This window comes from Amblyomma maculatum, chromosome 11, assembly GCF_055883805.1.
Source record: "Amblyomma maculatum isolate TAMU_Amacu chromosome 11, ASM5588380v1, whole genome shotgun sequence".
Classification (NCBI taxonomy): Eukaryota; Metazoa; Arthropoda; class Arachnida; order Ixodida; family Ixodidae; genus Amblyomma; species Amblyomma maculatum.
In genome coordinates, this window is record NC_139354.1 from 73,925,662 (window position 1) to 73,944,304 (window position 18,643).

Sequence of the window (18,643 nt, forward strand, 5' to 3'; positions counted from 1 at the left end):
AAACACAAGGTCAACAAAAAATTTGCATTAGCGTGTTCATCTTCCTATAATTTTGTGTATTTTAAACAAATTTTGTCCTTGAAATGTGTGCTCATGAAATGCCTCGAAAATTTGGATCTTTAGGCGTAGAGATACGTACTCGATTTACTGAGGTCTTCTCCCACGCAATGCAACTCATATGAAGGCTGACATATATTGCTGACTGTTCGGGGTTTCGTGTTAGCACAAATTCGTAAATGGCTCTCGGCAGCTTATAAAGCACGTAGCTTCAACTTAAGCACGTAGCTTAAGTTGAAGCTACGTGCTTTATAAGCTGCCGAGAGCCATTTACGAATTTGTGCTAACATGAAGCATCGAAAAGTTAGCAATCTTTTTATGTTCAAGGTAAGCACAGGATAAAAATATGATGAGATTATAGGTTTTAAGCGCAGTTTTTTTTTCAGAGGTTGCTCAAGGGATTGCGGGGTTTGTGTAAGCCCCGCAACATGCTTCACTGCGCAACTCTAGCGTTAACCATCTAAATGCTGATGACAAACCACGTACTCGGCCACTTTTCTCAAGCATGTCCATCAAGAGGCGCTTCCAGGAGATGTGTTACATGGCTTAAAAGCGAACTCTGTGCGCGGTGTCTTTTGCAGAGGAGGCTCATTGCTGCTCAGCGTTACTAAGTGACATAAACATCAAACTACCAAGCAATGCGTAATGTTCATATTCGGGTGATTTATGTGTTGACTGAAAAACAAAGCTTGCAAAAAATAAAACGCGATAGGCTGACATTGCACACAGTGTTCATGATGGATTTGAAAATACATTCTAGGCTAGGCAGCGCAGACCGTAGTGTAATATTTCAAGTTGACTCCCAATATTTTTTCAAAGAGTAGGTTTTCCTTTGTTGTAAGAAATAGACTTTGTATATTTGGGATGTCGACCATGATAAGTATTATTTAGTTTTACTATGATGCGTCATAACATACATTTTTAATATTTGAGTCGTAGATTTGTTTGAACGGAGAGTTCAGTGCGGGCTTTTAAATTCAGCATTTAAGGGCCTTCACCTTGCAGAAAAATAAGCAGTATAAGTTTCAGCGTTTTGTAAAATTGGCAGTAAGCATAATGTACTGTATACAAATGATATGTGTGTTGCTTACGAAATGTAAATATAACCAATCCCATGGTGCGTAGTGAACAGAAAATTGTTCGCTTTGCCTTACTGCTTCCATTTTCTTGCTTCTTCGTTACCTCTAAAAGGAATGACATGGCCAGCATCATAAAGGTATACTACAAAGACGCACAACTTAAGAAGGGCCCATCGATTCGCGTGGCTGACACGCAGATTCATCCCAACTTCGACAGGAAGACACGACTCCATAATATTGCTGTGCTACGGGTAAGTTTCCTGCCTTGAATCATGTTCTAATAGAAGCCAAGATGTTTTATGAACAAGCCGTGGTAAAGAGAGGACGCAAATTTTCCTCTTTGATAGAGATAAGGTTTACTTATGTTTATTCTAAATATCTAGATTATGCTGCGAGGCACCTCAAATATTATGGTACATAGTTGTATACTTTTTTATCATGACGCTTTTAAAACAACGATAGGAATTTTTTTCACAGTTCGGTATTAATACCTTGTACCCAGTGAGCTGATAATTGTAAAAGCATCAAGGCATCATAGGAAAATAATTCTGACTTTATGGAGGTTGGCATGACCGAAAGCATGTAGCAGTAAGTGTAAAAGCAAACATTAAATTATGTTAGGACAACACGCTATATAACTTACTTATCTCAAGAAACAACGCCGCGCGGACACATCACGACATGGCAACATCAATAGCTTCAATATGAATCTAGTAGCCAATCTAGAGCAAACTTATTAGCCAAGATAATACACAAAACTCGTGGAAGTAAAATCTTTGTTTCGAGCACAGAGATGGGCTTCAAGAGTCACTGGATGATTTCAATCTTCTTTTGATTGGTTGGTACTCTTCATTCTTGGACACAATTGGTTGTACCCGCTGTGCACGCTCTTTGGACCATAGCCTTTTTGGATTCCAGGTCCGAAAAGTTGTTCAGATTACTCTTCCAACTACCCCTTGTTTGCCGTTTTATCCTGATATCGCCGCGGAAACTGTGCTTGCCTATACATGTTTCACAGTCCAGTGTCTTCACGTGTGTGCGTACGTCTGAGCGAAGACAGGCCAAAACGTGGCTTTAAGGGCAGCTATCACCCATCAGTAATGAGTTTCAACCAGTGTCTAGGCAGCTGGCACAGGCTATACAAGCCTCAACATGTTTGGTGTACTCTGACGTGAGCTCTTCTGACTCCATTCTTCTCCAGCTTCTTCTACTAGACTGCTGGAGTATATCAGCTGCAATATATTTTTCCCCTCAAGAGGTTTCTCTTCGAGAGAGATCTGTTGCATTAATGTGTCTCTATGTTCTCTTCGAAACATGTTTGCCTGGTACCTTTTATTCGACGCAAGTTTAAAATATTGTTGCTGTTGAACGAATCTCGATTTTTGCCAGGAAATTCTGGTGCTTCCTTTCTGGCTCCGTGCCGTGGGTAATTGATACTCTTTGTGCTTTGGGGCACCTTGCATCATTGACATGGTTTCTTAAAGTACAATATATGCAAAGCTACGAGGTGTCTTCAGATTTTGATCAAGACTGTGTTTTGCTTTCTTAGGTTTCGTACGTTGCTTATTTTCTGTCGTCCGAATAGATGACTTCGAAAATTTGTCTCTGGGTTACCTTCGGATCCACAATTATTACCTGTGGCGCAATTCCTCGGTGGGCGTGAGGCATATCCTGAATGTCAGTTTTATAAAGCCGATTCGTAGACCGACAATGGTGAGCACCTGGCTTCTAGGCTCAGGATTCTGGCTGCTTATAATTGTAGTATTTTCATCCCATGCAGGGTACAGTGATAGCGCATGCATGGGAAAGGGATCCGTTTCTTATGGTGCTGAAAACCTCCCCTGTTTTATAACTTTCTTTGTATGTAACCAGCTTCCATATTTTGTGGACTGCTGACAGCTGCAAAGTCGTCATTTTCTAACTTGGTTCTTCGACTTTCAGTTTTCGGGGAGCGGCGTTTTCATACACAGGTGTGACAACGCAGTGCGTTGGTATAAGGTGTCCGCGGCAGGGAGGAAGGAACTGCTCCTGACTGCTATTTTGTTGAATGTATTCTCTTTCACGTCCATACCCTATAAAGAGATAACGTAAAATACTGACTATTATCACCATTAAATACATCTGTCTGAGCTTAAGCTCTGTTATGCGGGGCAATACTGTCATACTGTTTTGCCTTCACTATACGCGCTTCTCGCTCTTCGTCTGTCTCTGCCTCCAGCCGATCACGCTTTTTCTTCGCTGTTTCTTACCGACGAGCTATTACGGTTGGATCGTTACACTCTGCGTTACGTTTGCGCCGACACACATATGCACTCGGACCGGCATGCACTTCGCCATTAGCTGAGAAACCAAGCGTCGGAGAAACAGTTGCTAAACTCCCCGTGTAGGCACATGATATCACAACGAAGATCCTCATTATCAACTATCGGTACAATGACTCGGTGGCTGCTGGTAGGGCTACGGGCGAGAAAGATGAACAAGTGGGCTGTGGCGTAGCCAGAAGCACTCGCGGTATATGTAGTCTTGCTCTGGCGTTCACTCAGTCACCCGGGTAGTGCTAAGGACGAGGTCAATCAAAGTGCGGAAGTGGCGTCGGTGGTGGGTGGTCCCTTCTACGATCACCCTGTGGCTCGGCCACTGCTTGGAAAAACGAACATGAAGAAACGGGCAGTGGTGGTGGCACGAGCGCTCGCCCTAGGCCGTATTTCTTGCATGGTTTGTACCATTTATAGATACAATAAAATATTTAAAATTGTCACTGGCCAGTTATAAACTTCAACTGCACAGAAAACGTTGCTAAAAAATGACAGGTTTGATGATCTGCGTTTGGTTTCGCGCCTTAAGAGCAAAAAATATATTTTTAATTTCCAGCTCATGACGCCTATTCCAATAAGCCAGAACGCCAGACCAGTGTGCCTTATGAAGAAGAAAATGCGCTTGAAGGGAAAACTTGCAACCGTGTCCGGATGGGGCAGTGAGTTGTTGTTCTCTATGCCTGTAGTCATATTTAAAGGAGTATATTTCACGCCAGTACAATGACGAACATGCTGGAAGCAAATCGAGTCATCTAGTCGCTTAAAAACCAGAAAAACATGCGTTTGCTGTAATCATTCCTGGCGTTAACCACGCATATTGCAATTGAGAATATAGAAAGTAGCTCAATGGAGGTAAATATATCAAATAATATCTGGTATATTGAAACATAAGGAAGAATGATAAGGACATCATTCAGTAATATTTATTGCACCCCAAATACTCGCCAGATTAGTTTCTCAGATCACGTACTCAACAGAAAGCTTCCTGAAGCTCTGTGCGCAAGCAATTAGGACTACGATTTCAGCCATAACAAAATATAACTGTAATTATCAAAAACTTTCAAGAATACCAGAACGGTCGAGATATCAGCCTCCAAACAATTGGGCTCTGCTTGTAAAATTAATTTTTTTTTGTTTCTGCTTCTGCTGTTAAAAATCTATCAATAAATTTTTAGTTCTGCATTGAACGTTGTTTCCAAGGCTGGACTGGGTAAAAAAAGTAAAAATAGCATTAGAGTGATTTACCTGCAGGGCCTTACAATGAAATTTTACCTAGACACACTGCATTTTAAACAATCATACGGAATTGTTTATTTTCTGATAGCCCTCCTAATTTGACTTTATTCTGACGTCGATGGCGGAAGGCAGGCTACTAAGCTTAACGTTTATTCTGGTGGCATTTTATGGAGAAATATACCCATTTTTCGAGCAAATAATTCGAACTAGAGGGAAATATCTGTCTATATATAATGTTTAGCTTCCTCTTCTACTACTCACATCGTTAGTCTCTTGCTTAGCGACAACATTACAGGTATAAACGGAACTCGACGCATAGTAATTTGGTTATAGGCTCATCTGTCTCTAAAAAGAAGTTGTGAAATCAAATGCTAGGAATTAAGTATTGACATTGAATATATTATTTTGAGAGCTCCCTACATAATACCCACAAAGAGGCAAGCAGCTGTGCCGCAAGCAAAAGCATAAATTATTTTATTTTGGGTTTCCAGTTGAATAATTTGAAACAATAACACAAATGACGAGACTATTGTGCGTACAATGAAAGGAACAAAATAGCGTACCGTTGGTGGTAACTGAAGTCATGAATTCTCAGTTACGATTTTTGTACTCCAGCAGCTGTGATCCTGTGCCCGCCGTCTAGTTTCCTGGATAATTAGGTATTCATATTGCCAGCAATCTCTTATTGATACCGTTCGCCAACGTCACCCTCGTCGAAAGAACTGGACGACGGTGCCGGTATTGAATACAGCAGAGGATATTTTACACGAAACATATAAATATTTAACTACGTAAAAATACCGTGAGCGCTGTAGAACCTACACTCCAGAAATGCAAAACCTGAAAATTGCTAATGCACAGGATGCATCAACTTTGCTTTCATTATCATTATCTAATACATGCACCGTCACAATCATCGCTAATGCAATCATTGTCATTATCACTACCTGCAGCGTAACTTCCATCACTACTATCATCATCACTGTAGAGAAGGAGACATGATGTGGGTTTCTTGAAGTTTTAGCCAAAATAGGCTACACAATTTTATGCCTGTATCTACTTTGTTGACCGGCAATAAAGAAAAAAAGCTGGGCTTAGAGTGCTAAAGTGCGAGGCTAGGGATTCCAATGAACGAGGTTCGATTCCCGTTAGAGACCGAATTTTATTTTTCTGACGTTGGTAGTTTCAGTTTCGAGTGATGACGTCATTTTATTGACAGACATAGAGTGATCGAACAAAAAAATGTCTACAATATAAGCCATTGAAGGCTTTCGCCTAATAGAAGCGCCCCCTTCATTTAAATTTTTGCCATGTGTGGGACTTCATTTAGACACTTCTTAAGCTGTGTACACTTGCACAGTCATCCGCTCCGTTGGCTCAGTGGTTATTGCGCAACTTTACGCCTCCCTGAAAGGGGAGGTTTCTTTTCCTCAAACGAGCCTTATTAACAATATTTGTGTTTTAATAATATGGTTTCCTATCAGAAATATATTTACCATTAAAATTTTCGAGCTATTGTTTAGAACTATGTGATAGATCGCATCCATCATTCTTAAAACTGGTGAGCTATTAGATGTTCGGCTATAAGGAAGAAGTAGAATATCAAGGTACTCAGCTCGCAGATAGTGCCCAAATGCTTGGAAATAGCCCCTTTATATTAATCGTGGTAAATATTTTTGCGTCAGCTGAACGTTTTCTCGCTTCCATCGCACATAATGCAAAATCGCTGTAAACTATAAGTTCTCTTCTTTTTAGCTGAGTTGTGCTAGTAGAGTTTAGCTAAATGCGGCGAAAATTTCTCTACTTTTCAATTACATACAGAAAATTCTACATTTTGTTTCAGAGGGTCAGAGCCTTAAATACAAAACTCTCAAGATTATTGCATTTAAGAATTGCATGGAGAAGCTCCCGGAGGTAAGATCCAGGCGGGTATTCAGAAACGGAACTTTGATTTGTACTTCTGGACAACAGAAAGGACCATGCAAGGTGAGTTGGCAAGAACAGTCCTGAGCTTATACAAAGCTGCTTCGCAAGTTTGGGCCGCCAAATTCTAAAGTGAATATAAACAAAGTGCAATTTTACACTTTCAAGCTACTTTGGAAATAGTTATTTCTTTTCTAAATATTTACATGAAAAACTAAATGATCGCCTGGACTCATAGTTGGATCACAATCATGAGCGTTGAATCATGAGCGTGTCAGCGCTCTAGGCATTCTAGAAGAAAAAATCATTAGGGGTTCAAACATTCGAAAATAATTAAGTGCCAGACTGAGGTAACAGCGCACAGGATGAAGTTTGTTGCACATGCCTATTTGCCTCTGCTCTGTATTCGGGAAACCTATAGCAACAGCTGCCTTAAAGGCGTATACCAATGTGTAGAAACGAGTACAAACATGCAATGGGCACATTTGGACCAATATAAATATGTCCAAAGTAAAATTAAGCTTTAAAATTTATTGCTCGTCGTCCAAAATTAGAAATGGGCTCGTCCAAATTTAGAAATGTGAGGGAATAAAATAAAGTTGCGACTGAAGACATAAGCAGTCATTCGATGAAGATAATGATAAAAAAACATTATTTGGGTGGCAGTTACGCAAAGCCGGCTCCCACACATCAGCGATCTTCGAAAACGTTTGACCAATTGCCTTTTATGATTTTCACACCTGAAGCGCTGGTATTAAGGCTGAACTGATGAAAAAGTAACGACTTTTTCAGTTTATTCCTAGCACAACATCCTCAAATTCGCTTCATATTGGTGTTAGAAGACTTTTCAGGACTGTTGCACTCTCTCAATTTTATTTTCAGGCGTGGTTTGCATTAGGGAGATTTCCCAGCATTTAGAAACCCTGCGTCGATATTCCTATTTTTATGCATTTGGCCTAATAGAAAAAGAAGGACAACGTTCTTGCGGGCTTTTACATCAATCTTTAATTCAGTAAACATTGGTATGCTCCCCCTCCCCCCTTCTTCCCTGCGTAATCACATTTTTAAGTTAGGGATTGGCCCTAGGGATTGCCCTAAACCTACATTCTGCGTAATGATGAGAATTCGATCTCACATATCTCTTCAACCTTGAACATTAAGGGGTATCGTAAGTGTACATAGATCTTTAACCATCTAAAAACACGCTTTATACACATTTCAGTGCTCCTGCACATACGTCTAGAGACAGTGCAGTATTAGCGACGAGCATACAGCGGGCATATCTTGCTGTGCATTTAGCTAACCATGCCACGAAGCCCGTGGAGTAATTATGGTTTAGGCAGAGTTGACACAAAATGAATATTTCCTGCTTACACTGGGGTAAGCAAAAACGTGAGTCAGGGTAACGTTAAGAGATTCATGCAGCTATTTGAGCATTGTTTACCTTTCAACACGTTTACGTTTAACGATCATTGCACCCGTTCTATTGCTGACATCCATCAGGTTTTTATGGCATTTAGCAACCATCAAATGAAGAATGTTTACCAGAATGTTCCAGTGGTACGGATCTTTTTTATTATGAACATATATCATTTTATTTGCAATTTGTCTCATTTGTGCCAGGGACAATTACTCAGAGATGTTGCGCAGCATTTATACTGCTTACATCCTGTACATCTGGGATATCTAGAATTAGAGCATTTGAGGACATATAGATAGTGCGAAAAGCGAGACAGTCTGAAAGAGAAAGTATGGCTTAGCCCCTGAAACTTCGCATCAAATTGTTTTAACAACATCGGTGTATATTATATACAACTGCTTGTACTTCGCGCCAAACAAAATGAGTTTTGGGTAGGGCTAGGCCGCTTAACTTGAAAGATATTTGGAAGAAACATATGTTCGGAAGGCACATATCCCTAGTTTGTAATGGTGATGCCACGTTACCCGAAGGGCTACCTTCAGTTTCATGGTAATTGTTTGTTCTTACAATGTAAACAGGGCTATTGAATATCGCTAAGGCTAAACAATTTGTTGAATGCCGGTTTCTTTGCCTTAGCGTAAAAACATTAACTTTTGACATTCCTTAGGAAAGTATTGTGTTTAGCATATTTCAAGGTTAGAAGGAATGCGTTATCACGTTTGTAATCTATATATCGTAATACCTATTCCGCATGCAATCTAAGTTGAATCTACAATTACCCCGTTTTTTTTTAATTTTGTACATATATTTTCGCGTGCGATGTCGCTTGTAAAGCAGCAGCATTGTTGCGAATCTACTGAAGAGAACATTGTCTTAATTATGTGCATTGCACGAGGGTAGGACATAGTCAAGGATCCCCTCTGCACTTTTTAAAAACCGGCATCCTGACCACTAGGCATTTACAAAGGGTGCTCTATGGTGTCTAAACTGACTTCTTTTCTTTTTGTCCTCTAGGACACGTAACTAAATGATTTAAAGCTTGGTAGAGACTTCGCTTTCATTTCAATAAACGCGCCAGCCTAAGAAGCCTTCCCTTTAAAGTAATTGCAAACTGACGTTTTGCAAGAAGCAGATATAGTTGCCGAGGAGAATAAAGGATTACAAGTCAACACGATTTAGTTATATTAAGTTAGGAGTCTGAGCAACATAAACGCAGCGATTTAAAACATACTTTTGCACCAACGTACTAAAACTGGCTGAAGGCTGTTACCGGTAATGTGGCGCAGTCCACAATACCTTTTTTGTTAGGTAAAGTGACTGATCAATAAAAACTATTTGCCTTCGTTTTAGTTATTGATTTGAGGAACAAATGGAGATAGGAAAATCTGCACATTCAAACAATGGCTATATACCTTGTTTCAACAAACTTAGCTTTTATATAAGATTTTTTTCTTTTTGCCGTCACAACAATACTTTGCACAATACAAATGCTTGCACGTGGCAACGGTGTCACTTCAAACTCTCAACGTGCGTCCAGTATTTGAAAATATCCGCTTTCTCGGCGGTCATGCACCAGTGACACTTGATATATACACTGGAAGTTTAGTTTAAGGTCCCAGCTGATCACGTTGGCAGCTTGGTTTTAAGATCGCTAAAGACATGGGAATTATGCTTCCGGGGAACAAGATCGTTCTTTTTTGAGAACATTAACAAGTGTTGCATTGATCCTTTCCAGATAAAACACCCAAAATAGCTAATAGACTACGTTCAATATTTGCTATGGTGAACAAAACCAGCAGATTATTATTCACTGCCCTCAAATTCTGTCAGTTGATTTTGCTCACCGAGGGCTCACCTTACAAAGAAAAGCATCGGTTTCATTCTTTATAAGATATGGTGTACAGAATGCTCTCTTAAATCTCTAACATGTGTTGAAAAACGATGAGCCTTCAGTATTAGAGGCTTCGATTTGCAACATTTGTTTTCAAATGCTACCCTAAAGAAGAAGACAAAACAATACTGTCTACTTTTTTTAATTTCAACAAGTACCCACCCACTAACATTGTCTATTGTTCAAAGCGCTAAACAACAGGCTCCAAATTATTTAATAACAGGCTTAAGCCTTTGCTAATCTCTAAATGATCGAATTTATTTCGTAAAGAATAAACCTTTATCTTAAAACATACTTCATGCGTAGTAGCTAAAGTGGTATGAGATCCGCTCTGTGCGAGATATTTTCTAATATGTCGAGTCAAATGTAACGTTCAGATAATAGAACCCTTTTTGAGAAATATTAAGAATATGCGTACGGACGTGTGCCCTTAAATAACTTCCCAGACTGCATCCCTTATACCAAAAAGCGCGACAACGTACTAAAAATGGCTTAGATTGTTCAGCCTAGACAAGTTGTGAATAATGTGGGAATCTACCGCTCTAGCATCGTATTTTATATTCCAATAAGAAATTGCCTAAATTGTTCAGCATGCATACGAATTTAAAAACAGCTCTTGATGCGGTTGGCCCTTATGCTGTAATGCGTACCACTTGAAAAATATGCCAAAATATACATTGTTTCGCTTTTTTTTTTTCAGGGTGACGGCGGTGGACCCGTCACGATAGTCAATGATGGTCGCGTAACTCAAGTGGGTGTCATATCATTCCCGTACAGCTGCACTACGGGAAAGATAATGCCCAGTGCACATACACGTGTGGACAACTATTTTGATTGGATACAATCTGTGATCGATAATTACCAAAAGTGGCAAAACGGGGTTAAAAGTTCACCTTCCGGCATTAAGGGCAAAACTCTTTTCGGTCGTCAGTTATGGAGCTTCGCAGGTTAGAATCAGTTGTGAGCGTCTTTCCAGAATATAACGTGCAAAAAGAAAGGGACCGAATCTGAACCCATTAGAATATAGCTGCAACGTAGAGAAGGTAACCTGCAATTTTTAATAAAGATTTCTGAAAATATGTCTCGCATCTTTTTTTTTGAATTCTTGTACATACTCGTTAATGGTACAGGTGAGAGTTGAAAGCATGCGTATTTTTTGGACAATTGTACAGAGTTGTGAGTACGTAAAGTGGCGAAAAATTGTATAATCAATGTTTAGACAATTTTATTTCAAATTAGTGCACAATAACAAAGGAAAGCATTGATTTCAGTAACAAGGTAAGCAAAGCAACCTTTTACGACACGAAAAGTATTTGTGACATAATAAAAAAACGCGGCAGCAGGTGACGGCTGGTTACATACAACTGTCTTATTTCATGAAGAAACATTCTGTTGCAGTGTCCAAAATAGGTGCAAGTATTTTGGCTGGTCATATTTGCGCGAAAGAGCTCACCTGAACATTCGTTAAGGTTTGGTTTTGGTTTTGTGAAGTTTAACACCCCAAAGCGACCCAGGCTATGAGAGACGCTGTAGTGGAGGGCTCCAAAAATTTAGGCCACATGGGGTTCTTTGATGTACCCTGACATCGCACAGTACACGGGCGCCTTGCATTTCGCCGCCAGCGAAAAGCTGCCGCCGAGGCCGGTATTCGATCCCGCATCCTCGGGAACACTAGTAGAGCGCCGTAAGCACTGCACCACCCCGGCGGGGTTTTGGCGCCTCCGGGAGAACTGAAAATTGGTTAAATATAATACATAAACGAGAATAATAAGAACTGTTTCACTGCGCTTAGTATATACTTACGTACAACTGGGCGCTGAGCCTTGTGTAAACACCAAAACAACTTCTGCCTACCCTTCAATGCAAAATTTTACACTTAGCACAACAAAGAAAACAAAACTGTTGCCAACACCACTTTTCTGTCTGGTGACTTCAGAAAATACCGAAGCTATACCTTCACTATACGAGGTGAAGCCAAGGTCGTCGTGTACTTCCGATCACCTCCGAACCGCTACGAGAGATCAAGGTGAAAGGCTAAAAGTCAAAGATCAACTGATAGGGGAAGTATACTTAACGTGTGAGCAGCTGCGTGGCAAGATACCTGACCGCTCACGTCAATCACAAGAATGTGTATAGGTCAAAGGTCAACTGATACGCGAAGTAGCTTAACGCGTACGCAGCTGCGTGGCAAGACACATGATCGCTAACGTCAATCACAAGTACATGTAGAGACGATCCGCGCACCCTCAGCCGGAGCCGTGCCAAGTACTCGGAGGAAGAGCGACTCAGCTGCAGTGCTCGTTACGATCCGCGTTTGACTGTATCTGACGATACAGAAGACAGTGCGCTGAGAACTGAAAGTTTCCGGAAGAAAAGAGAAAGGGCTAAAGCCAAATAAACTGCGGAAATGCCGGAACAACCTGAGGAGCGTCTTGAAAGACAGTGTCGCGGCGATGCAACTTTGCGTGAGCGGCGAGCAACACAGCCGCCTCCGCCCCTGCCGTTTCTGCGTTAACAATGACAGAAACAGGAATGATTGAATTATGATATCGCTTCAATTTAGTTTAACCGAAGCTAAACCCCAGCCAATTTTGCTTGCTATAAAAGCGTCTTACTGAAGATCCCTTCAGTGAGAGAGAGGTACTTAGGACCCCTTCAGAGTGTTAAGGGCTGGATCTGCCGATCACACAGTGCAAGAAAACGGATTCTTCCGTGCCCGATTTGAGGTGAGCAGTTCCACTCCTTGGCTATGGTGCACGCGTGCTGCGGCGATTGGTATTCAGAGCTTATACAGCAGCAAATGGCGTGCGGCACACTCCATTGCGGAGACCGGGATGAGGAGGTTGTCATTGCGCCTCTACGTTGCTTTGGAGACGACAGGAACGCTAGAAAAGGTGAATTAAGCTATTTTTCTCTCCTGCCTGAATTGCATGCACAAGCCGAGATTGAACCGGCACTCACTCTTCGTGGTGGGCTCTGCCTTTCCTGCCGTTTAGAACTTTATTAAATAGGTACGTCCTATTTTGCATTGTGTTGATCAGATGCTGTTTTTCGGAATAGGCTGTACATATTTTTAGTACATAGGATATTCTGTCAATGTAATAAATACCTTTTTGAAAGAAAAGTCCAGCGTGTCTGTCAAAGCCTGGCAACGAATAAAACGGACCTGCGTGGCGTAACAGTTGACGCGCATTGCGGATGATGAGTGAGGTCGGAGTTCGATTCCAATTGAAGGATGACGGTCTTTTTAAATTTTAAACGGAATCTTGCCAATATACCACGCGATCCCGCGTGCTCTTGAGAAATTTCGGGCTCAGATCTCGCCTATGCAAGTTTTCACCATGAACTAAGTAAAGCTTTCTGCTTAAACATGATCACATTCCTAAGTATGTTCTGTGGACGTGGATTGTAAAGCGATACAGTCATTATATCCACAACGAATTACTTAAAAGAATTTAAATAATTGTTATATATTGAGAGTAAGGAGTAATGATATTTTTTTTAACGCGTTTTACTGAAGCGACTCCAATTGAGCCTATTCGGTAAGGCTGAAGGTAATTAATAACTTATGGGTATTCCCGCCTTGACAACCGCTTTTTTTTTTTAATGTGTGCCCGTCATCAGCGTGTAAAAGTTTCTCTTTTGCAGACAAATCTATCTTAGGGAGTCAGCAGACGCCCCATAAATTTAAGAGGTTGATACAAACGGCATGCATGACTTGGATTTTATTAGAGTGCAGGCCTTGCGTAGACTGCTGTGATATCACGCAGTCCGACTTACTGATAAAAGGAAGCCTGAAAATTATCTTTATTCTCACGTCAGCTTTTGGGACAGAACACGCTTGTAGACTTGCGTCCACGTCGGCTGGCAAGTATTCGCTATTGGGCGTAGCGATGCTTAAAATAGCAATGCAAAGCCAGGGTGCGAAGCCGGGTAGTGCATAAGTTTTCCTGGTTATACAGATGAAAAAGGCGTAGATTGAAGAGAGAATATATTAAAGTTTGAGGGCACCTGTCAAGGGAACTGTACGAAGGTTTGAAGAAAACGCCCAAGGTTTTACGCGGAAGTAAGGGTGGCAAGTCCATTCTTTTAATATCAAGGTGATAGCAGACGCAGAAGTATGCATATTTAGGAATGCCTGGTTTTTATTTTAAGTCATTTTGTTTTGGGTGGCCTAAACGGAAGCTATAGAAAGGGCAACTCTAAAGCGAATCATCTTTACCAAACCTTCTGCCATATGTGGCGGCCGACGTTACTAGTTATAAATCCAGGAGATCCGTGACGGAGGATGAAAGCGTGCAGAAGAAAGGAGAGACACATCAGCAGTATGGAACATGATGCTGCGGCTGTTTTACAGCCATGCTTGAGGTGTTCGACGCAGACAATATTTCGCCGGTTACTTTTGGACAAGCGAGTGAACCTATCTAAGAGATAAAAACAGAAGTTCTCATATTAGGTGCAGAGCGGTGTAATTGGAACAATCGGCCTGAAGCAGTACGCGTTGAATTTGTACTCCTTGTCACGAAATGAAGGTAGCCGAGGAGCGCTAAAATCTGGGGCGCATTTTTCAGAGGTAGGAAAGTTCCTTATTCTGGCTATGTGTTGAAGCAAATTCTAAGTTCATAAGTGTGATGATCGCATGCACTAAGCAAAGTGCAGAAGAATTGAGGCCAAGTGGAAAGACGAAAAAAATAGCTTCCACCTAAACAGGAGTTCGTTTGCTGCTACGTTCCATCATGAATGCAGAGAAAAATTGCATACAACGCATCACGGGTTTCTTCAAAAAGGGATGCCAATTTCTTATCCTTCCGCTCAAATGTCATGAAAGTGTCAAAATTCGTAAGCTCCCCGTTAATTACGGTAACAGTGCAGTTTTCCTTCATGATAATTAGTAGTCGATAGCGGTAGGCATGTTCGACCGTTCACAAGAATGCGTTGGCTACTACATTTGTAAAACACTGTGAAATTCAACACCTCACAGCCGGAAGGAACAGCTTAAAAGTCAACAACTTGGATCACACTGCATCAAACGAAAGGAGCCAGAATGATTGCCAGAAAAAAAAAAGTCGCTGCACGGAGAAATTGGCATTTATACATTCTTATTTCGTCACAAACTAATTACACTCGGAGAAGCTAACGTTGTTGCTTGCACAGGTGATAACGTGTCGACTGCAGTTATCACCATCTTCATTCAGTACAGTGTTAAGTGCCCTTTGTTAAGAAACAACATAAGACACAGCAGCCCTAACGCATTAGGTCCATTACATCACAAAAATCCATGGTGTGGCGCTGAACTATTTTCGATTTCTGAAAAAGAAGGTAGTGATGGTTGAGGGTATAGACATAGCTATCTGGCTGAATATTTCAGGCTAATTTTGTTATCTTAACGGAAGCGCGTCCTGATATATAATGCTTGGTGCGTATACGGCGAGATAGAAAACTTTTGAAATATGCATTTAGCACCACTGAATATAGAATTTTCTGTGCCTTCGTACGTTCCTTCATATTTCGACTCAACGCAGAAGATTTTTGTTTTCTGAGAAGTTTACATCTATTTAAATATCAATAATATGACGCTACTTTGTGAATTAATTTTTAAAAAAGACTACCTATGTTCCAGCTCAATAAATACATTTAAAAATGCCGAACTTGCACATGAAAGTATACGTGGACAATAAACAGTATATGTCTGTAGAAAAAAAGAATACCCAAACTCCACAAATTTTCTCCCGATTGAGGTGACAATTTTATCATGAGCTGCATGTAAAAGCAAAACACGACCTTGCGGACACTTTAATCTGTTATCGTGAAGATTATGCAGTTTCCTGGATAATAGTTGTTGTAGGGAGGAAAATAGTGCTTACAGCTTTGCAGTTTCTGTGAAATTCATGACTACACATCACCACTACAACGCGTAGCTTCTATGCTCGGAGGTGCTGCAATTCGTTTATCATGTCATAATCCGCACAATATGCAATTTGACTAGATATGGCACTGAAAAACATTTTCAGTATAACCGATCTCTGATGTCCGGTGTAATCGACTTTTGGCGTCGCGCTTAAACCGTTTGAGATGTGTGAAACTGCTGTTGCACAGAGTTTGGCATTGTTAGGTGTCTATAATTATTTTGCATTGTTTCTCTAAGAAGGAAGGAGCGGTGTTTCAGTTCAAGGTGCACACCTACAATCAGAATTCGTTCCAAACACTTGATGAAGACTACATATACGACACAACTTGAGAGTGTGTTACAATTTTGCATGACACGTGATCGGGGGCGGCGATAGCATATTACTCTCGTTCTGGAAAGGTTGATGGAGGGGACGATGTTCACAGCACGGCGCGGGAAGAAGACGACGATGTTCGCTGCTCAGCCCGAGTTGAAACAATATGAAGCTCATGACTACGTGGCGACGTCAGTATAACGGATCAAGTATAACGCGAAACTTGAAAATGAACGCTTCAGAGTTAACTTCATATACACTTGACTATCGCATTCATAGCTGCATCTGAAAAGAGGGTAATTATGTTACAAACAAGTGCTCAGATGGCTAAATCCGCTAACCTGGAAGTGAAGCGTCGGAAATATGAGCACTAGGAAACATCAATAAGGCTGTTTGGCACAGTTAACAACTGCAAACGTTTATAGGTAGGACCTGACATCATTCTTGTCCACCACAAGGATTTTGCTTTTACCGAAGCGACCGTTTAGAATGCAGTATAACGACGCTACGGCCGATCAAAGCAAAGATAGCGGCAAAGCAACTATTGCGCCTCCAGTAAGTCCACTAAGACACCTGCGAAGGCATCATATAGTCACCGTTACTCTTCTAAAGAACATTGCACTGAGGCTAGCGTTATGAAATATAGATTGTGCACTACTGACTTCAAAAAATGAAACTTTGGTTATAATTGCCGCAAATTCATCAACCTGATTACGGCGGTCAAATAAAGCCCCAGAAAAATAAATAATTTCATAACAATAATCGATTACTGCTAATTTACTTCTTGACAGACTTCGCTCCCATAACACAGGCTCTCTCAAATTGAAATAAAGTACTGAGGCTGGTATGATATTGCTTTACAGGTTGTTATTTTTCAAGAGTAGTTGAGTTGCCTTTATTTGCTTCAATTTTGTTTAAATTGATCTTGTAACATTTCCACTTGAAGATATCAATCGCCACATTGAACACTCTCTCAGCGCAATGCAAAATGGGTTCATTTTGAAAGCGCCCCCTAATAGCACTCAGCTTCAAGGCCAGTTTCTACGTCCGTTATGAGGGGCCGCGCGTCGTTGATGCTGTGATAGGTAGCTGCAAACATCGGACTCTCCTAGGGTCGACTTGCTGAAAGGAACCGTTTTTAAATGGTAAAAGGAAAACCTATATGAACCAATGCGATGAGCGCAAAAGCTCAGTCAGCCATGGGCATAGTGCTGAAGCCGATATTTTACGCAATTACATAACCACGCATGTCTCGTCTCTGTAGCCTTTTTTTTAGAAGACGTAATCGATTGCCGGCAAAAAATTACAGAAAAGATTTGAATTGCCCCAAAAGGACATTGTTTGTAATCGTAATTACCTTTTCACAAAATCAAAAAATGTAATAAATACAATAAAGACTGCGTAAAACTTCATATTAGAGTTAATTTTACCATACTTGGCATACTGCAAAAATACTCTTCGCTGTAAGACCAACTGGTGAGGGGCGCTTCTGGTCAATAAAGCTCAGCTGGCACAACAGATCTCGACGTAATGCTCTCGGCCTACATCTACTAGGACCACTTCGACATGATCGCTTACCTGCAGTGTGCCGGAATCGAAAGCTGAGCCAGGCTGCCGATTCGAAGCTAAGAAGCCGACTGATTCTTGACACTTCAAGCTATATGATGCAACACAAAATAGAAACCACCTGTCATGTGCGAGAGTGGAGACATATGTGCTGTCTTAGACAATAAAATTTTACCGCGTCGCTTTTGCTACCCACGCAGCATCCTTTGTCGAATTCATTTTATTGACAGCGAATTAGACAATGACCCCATGCCATCACCCTGCGATATCGCCTGGTCCTACAACCGCATTACATCACGAAAGGTATGAGTCTGCAAATTTCTTATGGCCAATAGATGTTTCAGATTGAACTGCATCACTAAAGGTTTAAGAACGCTTTTCTGGGAAAATTACAGCTGGGGCCCTAATCTCGACAATTCGCCATTTTGTTCAAATTGTGACGTACGCGTGACGTGTGCATCAGGACGGTGTCAGGTTACGTAGGCACACAATCGGGTTACGCATTCTGAAGAAAATGAGAAATAAAGTGACAGAAAAAAGCGCGCTGTCGTCGGCTACTATATATTGGTGCCAAGTATAAGAAACGACGGTGCTCCTGCAGAAACCGATACTGTGCGGTAAATTTCGTGATTCGGAAGCCTGGGCTTGCAGTGAGGCTAGTGAAGTATGTTGTGGTGTTGTATTATTAGTGTGACATGACATACTTGCGGTCGAGCATTCGACTTCGAATACGCGCGGAAAGGCTGCGCGAGTTTCAGCTGAAGAGCAAGCACGGCAATGGAATATTCGCAGTGGATTAGTGCAAAATGGGAGCGGAAAGTATCATTGCTGTTCACATGCGCTGATGAACTCTCACGTTCACTTGTCAGCGGCTTTTAAATGCAGGCACTAAAACGTTTTCAGGACTTGGTCGTAAACAGGAGGAATCGACAGAT

General features: G+C 41.1%; 1 protein-coding gene across 1 annotated transcript; it reads left to right on the forward strand.

Annotated features, from left to right (window-relative positions):
- Positions 1-1,255: 1,255 nt before the first annotated feature.
- Positions 1,256-10,873, forward strand: LOC146174168 (mite allergen Der f 3-like). Its single transcript, XM_084585336.1, has 4 exons — positions 1,256-1,387; positions 4,008-4,108; positions 6,520-6,673; positions 10,622-10,873. The coding sequence occupies exons 1-4, from the start codon at positions 1,256-1,258 to the stop codon at positions 10,871-10,873; spliced, it is 639 nt and encodes a 212-aa protein (XP_084441462.1).
- The last annotated feature ends 7,770 nt before the right edge of the window (positions 10,874-18,643 follow it).